The following is an 11111-nucleotide window of genomic DNA, read 5'->3' as shown; positions in this document are numbered from 1 at the left end:
TCTATATCTCTATTTTACATAGGTCACTGGTTGGTTAGGTTCTGGTTGCCTTGAGCAAGGTAGGCGGTGCCGTGCCCTGCCAAAACAAACCTACTTTAAATGAGTTAATCCTGTGGAAGACTTGCGAGTGCCTTCTGAAAACATAACTCCAGCCATAAACAAAACAAAAAAAAACTAAATGGCCTATTAAAAGGCAAAAAAGCTTTTGCTGCAGTATTCGCCTTCAATACAAACATTGTCCCCAAAGTACTTTTCTTCTGACACTAGATGTCCTCAAGTCTGACGGCCTGCATCATTCAACCATCATTTCCGTTTTGCCCAGGTTATTCTGTACCCACCACAGTCTATGAATACCAAATGAATACCAAGGGAATACAATCTATCCTTACCTTCCAGCTGTACCTTTATGACATCTAAACAAAACTGTAAAAGAGAAAAAAAAAAAAACAAACACAAAAAACTTTCAGTTAAAAAGTAAAACACTGCAAAAAAATATTTGCTAGAATTCTGAAATGGGCAAAAAGACATTTCTTTTCTACTAATTAAATAAATTAAAAAAAGGAAAAGGCACAGCCATCTTTCTTACACAGATTTATATTTTTTACAGGTAAACTAGCATTACAAAATCGATGAAAAACAGATTTATATGATCAGAATAATATGATTTTTGTATTTACAGTAAAATCCTTTTCTTGGAGCCCATTGAAGGACACAGGAAGTCTTTAAGCGGAAGCGATATGTATGAAAAATTGGTGAAAGGAAGGTTATTTTTTTTATTTATTTTTTTTTAGCAGTAGAGACTGTGTAAGTCTCTTTTCCCAAAAACCGCCCACCTGCCAGTGTGCAATTTTTCTTTTTTCTGTGCACTAAGCCGCACATGCGCAGTTCAGTACAAAGACCCAGAATGCCCAAAAAGTAACTCCTATACGCATACTTTTGCTGGGTTACAGCAAGCCAACTGCCAATCAAGAGGTCAAAGACGCCAGACGTGGAAAAAGGCAGGCAGAAGATGGCAGTGCCAGCAATGGTAAGTTGGTCATAATATGCTGTGCAGATGAGATGAGGCCGCAACATCCACTTTAAGTAGAACTTAAAGAACGTGTGAAAAGAAGACCAGGTGGCATGTTTGCAAATGTGGAAAACTTTTGACTGATGCCAAAAAGCCCATGAAGTGTTTACAAATCTCATAGAGTGCGCTTTGCCAGGAAAGGGTGGAATTCAATCATTGAGACCATGAGCTTGATGGGTAGTCTCTCTGAGCCACCTAGAACGGTTGAACAAGAAGCCAGGATAACTTTCCAGGTCCATTTGGGCTGAAAAAAAGAGAAGACATTTTCTGAAAGAAGCAGTGGCTGAGATAGACTTGCACAGCCCAAATCACATTGGGCAAGGAAGGAGATTTGACACACAGAGAAACTCTTGTGGTGGAAGCTCAGAGATTCACAACAAGTGAAGGAGGTCTTCCACATCCGATGATGGACCTTATGAGAAGTAGACTTCCTAGCTTTAAGTAGCGCAGAAATCACAGATATAGGAATGCCAGTTCCTTAGAAGCTTGGCTTTCAACAGCCATGTCGTTAAAGTCAGCAACTGAGATGCAGGACAGCAAATCGGCCCTTAGGACAGAAAATCCTGATGATATGGCAGTGGTCATGGAGAATCTTCCCCGAATTCTTACCAAATTTGTGTACCACACACACCTGGGCCAGTCTGCAGCAATGAGTCTCCCCGAAATGCCCTCTATCTTGAGGTAGCAGAGCAGAGCAGGAACAAGTTTCAAGGAAGTAAAAAGGCATAGATCAGGTTGTACTGACCCCACTGAGTTAGCAGAGCATCCACTGCTTGCACCAAGGGAATCCCAGTACCTGGATACAAACCTATCTACTATGTTGTTGAACCAGGAAGCCAGGAGGTCCCTATCTGGCATTCCCCACCTATGATTCAGGTCCTGGAACACCTTTGGGTGCAGGGACCACTTCCCAAGGTCCAGACACTGCCAGGAAATCTGCCTAGCAATTGTTAAAGCCTGGAATGGACGTGATTGACAAGGCTGGAACATGAAGTTCTGGCCAGGACAAGGTCCACTCTACCTCTCTTCAACCGCGAGACCTCTGGTTCCTTCCCGATTTCTAATGCATGCCGCCATGCCATTGTTGGACTGAATCTAGATCAGATGACTCTCCAACAGAATGGTCCAAGGCTGAAGGAACAGCCAAATTGCACAAAGCTCCAGGATGTTCGGACAACCCCTGCACTGACAGGGTGCCAAAAACTCCTCCAAAGTCGAGAATTCCTGAGCCATCAAGCCAAGGATAGCCTTATCTTTGGCATCAATCGAATCGGTCTGTCCAGGCACAGTAATGGCTTGTCCCACAAAGACAGAATATTGCATCACATATGGCTGGAGTCCAACTGCGCAAAGGGGACTGCCTCGAAGAAGGCTACAATCAGCCCCAAAACACTCATGCAGAAGCAGAAATGCTCGCAAAACAGACAACACTAACATGCACTTGGGGGAAGAAATTAACCCAACTGGTTTTTTCAAACCTCCAGAGAGAAAAAGCTGGAAAAGACTGAAAACAGTGCTGGTAGAAGCAACAGGTTGATCCACTAATTTGCGCGGTGCATGAAAACAGTCTCATTTATCCTTGCTATTACTTTTTAGGAGTAAAAGCAGATGACTAACTCCTGAGGGAGTAAGCTCATCAGTCAAGGAATTGATCCACAGTCTCTGTGGACGATTAAATGGAGACAGCTCACAATTTATCAGTTATTTGTGTATGATTTATGAGTGGCTTTTAGAGACAGGACAAGTGATGCCAGTAGCTCTGAACCTAGAAAACACTCTGAAAATAACTTTTACCAGGCTGTCCCTGCAATGTCCAGTACAGGGAGGGCAGAAGCATACTCCAAAAGCCAGGCTGAGAAAGACAGATCAAAAGGAAAAACCACTGGCAACTGTGTAAAAAAATAAAAACAATAATGGAGTGGTTATCCTGGATAGGACTACAATTAGTTTGCCAGTGTCCAATCCTTCTGAAGGCAGCAGTATAACTCAAAGTTTTAACGAGAAAATAGAAAAAAAAATTCCACTATGCGTAAGAAATTAAAATAAGTTACCCGATGTACGAGTCTTCAACTTTAAACATCTGTCAATATGGATAAAGTTTGTGTGACAACATTGTACTAATATAATGGCCGGAGAATGTATCTACGTATCCTATGAAGACCTGTGTGATGTGTCCAAGCTATATAAGTAATAGAAAAAAATCAGACTTGGATAAAACTAACCATTTCAATAGTTTGCTCAGTAAGGAAATGCAAGGTTCAAGGATCTTATACCAAAACACTGGAAAATATATTTTTTTGCAGAACAATGCAAAAAAATTGGGTTCCCAAAAAACAGCCCAATACTACTAAAAAATATTATGATTGGGCTGCTTAGAGTAACTAGCAGGTAGCAATAAGGAGCTACTCCAAGTAAGCATTTGATTTCCAGCAGTGCTGAAAAATCTGTGGACATAATTTTAACTAGCCTTCCTCTGCACTTACACTGCTGTGTCTTGTTGGCGTAGTTGAAGTAAAGGTAACAGCAGTGCAGATCTCTTGAAGAAAGCCCTTATATTCCCCCCGTAGGGAAAACCAATGTGTTTATAAACTTACCACAACAGGGTCTGCTATTGTTCTATAGAAGGTTCCTACACGTATATTTCGACAAGTCACAATGATACTTTCACAGTTTGCAAAACACGCTGGTAAGGGCTCATTTGAAACATCTGACTGGGAAACTTTACGGCGCTTAACAGGAGTATTTGTGACAGAATTTCCAAACTGTGAATAAAAGAGGAGAAATTAGTACCCCATCTGCAACAATACACTGAATGCAATTACACAATACACTGCCACAATGACATTTTAGACAACAACTCGACCCTCACAAACTTAAAGACCTAGACTCGGGCACCCTTATCATTCAAATACTTTGACAAGTCAGGTGATTAATATACCAGCATTTTGCAGCTGCTCTTTTGTCCAGACCCACTTGTTCCATTGCACAGTGTCTGGTGAGTAGAACAGATGATTGTCCTGTCTGCGTCCAGGAACAATCTATCCCGAACAGCAGGTAATCGTTTCACGTGGACAGCCAACTGACACATGCAGCTGCTGTCAGCCAATCATTCGCACAGCTGCCATATCTGTACAGACACACCTAGGATTCCTGCCACAAGGTTATGGCTGCAGGAATCCTCATCCACACAGTATAGCCCCATCTGACTGTAGCCAACTCCCCATCATACTTGCATTCTAATGGAAAATGTAGTTTAGGTAAAAACTGGAAATTCACTTTAACATCATCTTCCTCACTAGTGAATTAACCTACCCACCAACAGCACTGAACAGTGAAGATGGGGATTTGGAGAGTGCCTGAGCCCCATCTGCCAATGGCTGGGCTCTGCACAGGCTGAATACAAAAAAAAGTACCATTCTTCTTCCTCCCTAAAAACGAAAAGTTTAGCTGTCCTTGGTCTATAAAGTGCAAACTCAAACAGCCACCACAACTAAGAACCTTTTATAGCAAGTACAGAAAATACCTATTAATCTTGCCACAAAATCAGTGTGCTTCTTACATAGAGCCTTTTTTCTTCTGTAAACTACTATACCCATCAGCCCAAATGTAGTAGAGATAAAGAAAGGCAGACATGTCCTAGTAAATCTAGCCTGTATAACGGCCATGGATAGATGGATGCCCCCATAGATACGGTGGATATAAAAGCATAGACATCAAGGGGCAGGGTGTGTTATTCGTAGGATTATCAGGTGAAAATAAAGCTTGAAAAAGCTTTATTGGACTGGTAAGCAGCAAGAGGATTTGATTTTTGTACTCGCCATAAAATCCTATTTTTGAAATCCATCGAGGTACAGAGGAAGTCTTCAATTGTTGGGTTATACTGACACCTACAGGAGGATAGAGCGTTGGCAAATAGAAAAACTGTAGGACAGCTCAGGATAACTCCTCCCCTTTTTCCAGTGCGCAGTCTGTAAAGCACCACAAAGCAGAAACCAGGCTAGCTCTGAAATGTCGATTCAGCAGGGACCAGGAATGGCACTCTAAAGTCAAGCGGAGGAAAGCCTTAGTTGAGACCAGCTCAAGCTGTGATGAAGCAGGAATCATGAAGGGAAAAGCAAGTTTCTCAAGAAAGAAAATATATCCATTGTGCTAGGACACTAGCAAAAAAGGGAGGCATGCTAGAAGTCGGAGTAGCTATCACGGGCTGGCCTTCAATTTTTTTCTTGTTTGCCAGTGTCCAATCCTTCTGTAGGCAGCAGTTTAACCCAACAGTTCAAGACTTCCTGTGTCCCTCAAATGGGGAATTTTTGGTTGTCGGTTCAGATACGCTTTTAAAAAGTCTCAGCAATTCACCTGAAATGTACACCTGCACCTGACAGTTCTACCAGACACAGTGAAAAGTCTCTCCACTATACTAAGCAAAATGCACAGGTCCATTCGGGCAATAAATTGTCTCCTAACGGTATATATACAATGATTGATAAACTGACTGACTACGTTACCATTTTTTAGCACTATTTATAAAAGGCACAAAAAGGAGGAGAAAAAAAAGATAGAGGAAGATGAGCCCCAAAAAACAAGTATTTAAATTGATACTACCTGGTCTTTCATTCTCGCTTTTCTGGGGATTGTGATGTCAAACTCTGCCGGGTTACTAAACTTGTTCTCTATAAAACTATTTTCTCGCAGCGCTGCTTCTACTTTTCCAGATGATGGGACGGGAGAAGAACAAGCGGAATCAGCAGGTCGTGGAGAGATGCTTTCTATTCTACTTGTACTTCCAGTGCTAGAATTGTCTTCATCATCACTAGATAGGATTACTGGAATTACAAAGACATTTTCAAATAAACATCTATAAATAATGCAGAGTGTTATCCAAAGCAAATCATTTTATTTTTTTTTCAGATTGGAAAGAAAGGCAAACACTGTGACCATCAAATAGAATGTGGCAAATTAGATGTCAACAAAAGGTAATTGGCATTCTTAAAGGATTTTTTCACATTAAAGAGTTACACATTATTACAAAGTTATTAAAGGTGATATCCAGCCATGAACTACATTTACCCACAAGCCTCCATCTCCCCTTCTAGTTGAAGCAGATCTCTGCTTCATCAGCTTCTCTGGGGGTCCCTAGGTGACATTAGGGGTCTTGGAGACCCCTGATGTCTCCACAAAGAGGACCTGTCATGTACATTGGCTATTATATAGGGGGCTTCTTAGCCCGCGATGTAATAGCAATAAAGTTGTGTGTCAAAAAAAAATACAAAAAATTAAAGAATCGTATAAGACGCGCTGGCGCTGACTCGAGTATAAGCCGAGGGGGGCACTTTTCACCCAAAAAAATGGGCTGAAAATCTCGGCTTATACTCGAGTATATACGGTAAACACTCATATGCGTCGGGTGCGCCTACGTGCGAAAACGCTGATTGCTCCTATTGTGCCGCACATGTTACATATCGCCGCCAACGTCGGAGTGAGAGCAATGATTTTAGGGCCATCAATCACCGATAACCCTAAACTGATGAGCAGTAAAAGCGTTTTAAGCGTCGCCTATGGGTGTTTTTTGCGATTTTGTGGGTGCACGCAATTTTAAGGCTTGACATGTTTGGTGTCTATTTACCCGACGTGACCCCGACTTTTATGTTTTACCAAAAATATGGATAATAATAAATGTTTTATAACATAGTGTAGGGAAACTTTTTTTTCTTTTACTTTTTTCATTATATAGTAAAATAAATAACCCCCGGAGGTGATTATATACCTCCAAAAGAAAGCTCTATCTGTCCCCAAAAAATGTTAACGTAAATTGCAAGGCCGATAGTCCGGTCATGCTGACTGGTTAGACACCCTAAAATTTTTCAAGCCCTGTATAGCTATATCTATCTATATTTTTTATTTCTATTGTTTAATAGGCTCATTACAATACAATACAATACAATACTTACCTTTAAAACAAAGGTAAAGTGGTCCTTAACCACTTGAGGACAGGTATGTTAAACCCCAGGGAATTTTTCAGTGCTGTGATACTTTTACCAACAATAACTTGGCCATGCAAGCAATGTACCCAAATTTATTTTATATTATTTTTGAGATATAGCCTTTTTTTGGTGATATTTAATCACCAACATGCTTTTTATTTATTACTATATAAAGGACAAAAAAACCCTGAAAATGTAGAAAAAAAAACCCAAACAAAAACCGTTGCTTATTTTCTGTTAAAAAACATCGCACATAAATAATCTTTCTTAATAAATTTAAGCCAGAATGTATTCTGCTACATTGCTTTGGTAACGAAAATCCCAGGTAATTGATTATTTACAGTATATAGATTTGAAATTTATCAACCCTGATGTTCTGTCTGTCTATCATGTTTTTTGAGGCCATAAAATGCCAGGACAGTACAAATAAGCTCAAAACGACCCCCTTTTGTTTCTATCCTTATTAAAAAGGATTTTTTTTTAACTTTACTGTTGGGGGCTCTGGGGAAATATCAGGGACCTAATAGCCCAAGGTATTTAGCAAGATTCTAATTTCTTGCCAATTGAAAAAAAAAATGAAGTAAATGTATTGATTTTTTGTTGTTGGTTAAGTTGTAATTTTAACTAGTTATTTCTTACACACACAGCATGGGCATACTGGGCATACAATTACACCCCAAAACACAGTTTATTACTCTTTCTATGCGCAAGATACTAAACGTGTGACACCTTTGCAGCATAGCCACTTAGCGGGGTCCAAAATCCAAGAATTACCTTCTGGCTTACAAGGGACATAAATTATGCAAAATGAAGGAAGAAAATGAAAATCATAAAAAACAAATCTGGAGATCAGACACTGGTACCAGTGCTGGCTGGCGATCAGGACACCTTTCTGGGGCTAAAACTGGTAATAAGAGGACACTGGTTCTAGTACTGACCTATGATCAGGACACTGGGACCTAATGACACTGGCTGACAATCAGGACACTTGAACTAGTGCCGACTGGTAAATAGGAGACTGGTATTGGCTGACACTGGTACTTGAACACTGGTATTATTGGTACTGGTGCTGGCTGCAGATCAGGAAGGTGAGGGAAGGGACAAGAGCACACTTGTGCTTTCTGCTGTCAAAGCCAGAAAATACATGGATGATTAGGAACATGCATGGCTGTAGTAAAGACCTCAGCCAACAGTGCAGAGTAGCTGGCTACACCCGGCAAAGCTAACAGGACTCCAGCTATTATTCCAGGCTGCAGATCAGTGTCACACTGCAAGCAGTGGCTAATCCATTATTACAGCGGGACTGCGACCCCCACACCCATTTCTAGAATCAGATATGTTGCAAACATGTGGCAGGTAGGCAACGTAAGGCTCAAGGGTATTAGGAAAGGCCTCACAAAACTGATAGCAGGTGAGGGCCAAATGTGACCATGGTCATTAAAAGAAGGCGGCAGAAATTAACCCAGGGTTCCATATTTCTCTTTTTAAGGCAGGAGCAGAAAAAAAAGCAGAAAAGCATTTAGCAATCCAAACAAATTAAGTACCTTAAGGTCAGCCAGATCAAGCCTTCAGAGGCGGGGCAAGCACTGTGGTACTGTCAACAGCTCTGGACCTTGAAAGCACTCCACGGCTAACTTGTTACTAAATCAGAGTCTTACACGGAACCCAGTGTCCGGAGGCCTGAAGGATATCCAGGGGAGTCCTGACCTGGCATTCCATAGACCAAGCGGAGTATGACTTGCTGGACAGCTGGACATTAGAGAGCAGCTCTAGCAGCTACATAGAGAAGGGTTTTGAATGAATAAAATTTTTTATTAAAAACAGTGCTAGCAAAAATTAGTTATTCCTAACAGATGTCCATCCTCCTTGTAGAGGTTATCCTGGGCTGGCTTACAGCTCGTTTCCAATAGAGGTTGAATAGAATTTTCAGCCCGAAAAAACATTTTTTGTTTATAACCTTTTTTTAACTTTACTGTTGGGGGCTCTGGGGCAATATCAGGGGTCTAAACAGACCCCTGATATTTCCCTTTTGAAATAGAAAAAAGAGATTGAGGACACAGAGTCCTCAATTCATTTTTCTGTAGCCCCTGTTATAAATGAACAGGAAGCCTCTATACTGCTGTCCATTCATAAATTGAGGATAAAGTATGAGTTACTATATCCACAAACATGAATAAACAGGAAGTGATATAGAGCACTTCCTATTCATTCATAATTGGGGACACAGTAAAACATACTCTGTCGTCAATTATTTACAAAGACTCAAGGAACATTGACAGCTTGTACTCGCTCTCCATCTTGACTCGCTGTCACAGGAGGCTGAGCAGGCGGTGCTCAACCACCTGTGACACGGCTAACAGCTGACCGCCCCCCCCGCCCGCACCTTCGGATCGGCCTCCTGTGACAGCTTACAGCTGTGCCCTACCCCACAACGCTCTCCATCATGATCTGTCCATCCTGACAGACTCACAGCGCTCTCCTCCTGGCCCCCGCCTGAATGTTTTTCTCCCCACTGGATGCTGCGCTGTGTCACAGCAGAATAGTGCCCAACAAAGAGGAGAGAAACTGCGGATACACCGCAATTTCGGTAGAAAAATTGTACTTTCGCCATTTTGCCTAAAATGCAATTTTCGACCGATATGTTTAGGCGGCTGAAATTTCTGTGCATTCCTAGTTTCCAATGTATCAAATCCTCCTGTATATGGCAGTACAACCTTAAGTAGAAAGACTTTGTGTCCAACAAGAGACAATAAAGCAATAACTTTTAATCAGGCTCATCCCACATGATTGTATAAATCAAATAAACACTATACCGAACATTTACCAATTCTGTAGTTAAACAGATTTACTACAAGGTTACAGCTTGATTCCTCCTTCAGCTGCTCTAAAGTAGCATTCCCTGACCCTTTCTTTATTGTGTATCTGACAAGAGTAAAAATCTGTCTCATCTACGTTGCTAAATCTTTTGAAATTTGTCACAGTTGGCTGCCCAACATTACAGTGACAGAGGTCACAAAAACGCAAAAAAAACAGTTGCATAGCTTTTGCTAAATGAGGAGGCAGACTGATTTGTGTCGAAGCGTGTGGCTAATGTGCTTGAAAAATGCCCCCAAAGCTTTAAGGATGTAAATTAAGAGTACAATGCTTCCACAGAATATGTTTTTGGAGGTTAAACTTTTGACGAATCCATAGCGCCTTTTTCATATGACATCAGTATCTGACAAGTGCTCTTTTTAATGAATTTGGTCTAGTCATTGCTCTTCAGCTTCCCCTTCCTCTAATAATTCTGCATCATCCTCCACAGACTCAGAATCCAGATCTGCATTAAGGGTACCTCAGTGTATCCTGCCTTACCAAGACCATAAGTTGTAGAGAAGCCAAGGGGGTGTGATTAAAGAAATCATTTCTAATTACCTTAAAAAGGTAACTCTCGCCATTAAAAAGCTGACAGGGGTTCTAGTATTCTTCTTCTTAAAAACTAATTTTACTTCTGTGTTGCGGTTAGATAGTTTCCTTCTATTCCTGTCTGGCGAGCAGTTTGTCCCCAAGAGGGTGAACAAGGGAAATATTTCTAAAAACCCCAAAAAATTCTGACAGGGGTTCTAATACTTGCCCCATACTATTAAAAACAAACAAAAACAAGTTATGGCTATAGATCAGGTGCAGGCAAACTCCGTCCCACCAGCTGTGGTGAAACTAAAAATCCCATGTATCTTCCTGTGGTAGTCATGCCTGTGGCTGTCAGAGTCTTGCAATGCCTAAAGCGATTTGTAGTTGCACCACAGCTAGTGGGCTGGAGTTCACCTATCCCCGCTATAGATACACTTTAATTGTTCATTTGGTCTAGGGAGAATGCTAAATGAAAAAAAACCTTGTTTCAATCCGCCAGCAGCTGCCACTCTTCTATCCTTTCCGACACTCCAGGGATGTGGGCATGTCCTCTCCACCCTCACCTACAATGCAGGACCATTACAGGAGTGGTGCGGGACAGAGGTAAGTTCCACTGAATACCAATTATAGGGCCCCATTTCCACTGAGCACTGACACAGGGAGACTCTTGCTCC

The 11111-nt window shown here is 41.3% G+C and overlaps 1 protein-coding gene across 1 annotated transcript in view; it reads right to left on the bottom strand.

Annotated features, from left to right (window-relative positions):
* SENP6 (SUMO1/sentrin specific peptidase 6) overlaps positions 1–11111 on the bottom strand; it is an 86100-nt gene that overhangs the window by 41075 nt on the left and 33914 nt on the right. Inside the window, exons 10-12 of the mRNA XM_018558916.1 lie at positions 5669–5889; positions 3664–3831; positions 390–423 (exon numbers count right to left, since the gene is read on the bottom strand). Coding sequence (XP_018414418.1) covers positions 390–423; positions 3664–3831; positions 5669–5889 — 423 coding nt within the window. The remainder of the gene's footprint in view (positions 1–389; positions 424–3663; positions 3832–5668; positions 5890–11111) is intronic.

Source organism: Nanorana parkeri, unplaced genomic scaffold (assembly GCF_000935625.1).
Source record: "Nanorana parkeri isolate BGI_ZX_2015 unplaced genomic scaffold, ASM93562v1 scaffold368, whole genome shotgun sequence".
NCBI classification, from domain to species: Eukaryota; Metazoa; Chordata; class Amphibia; order Anura; family Dicroglossidae; genus Nanorana; species Nanorana parkeri.
Note: the sequence above shows the minus strand (reverse complement) of the source record. Positions and strands in the feature narration are given on the sequence as shown.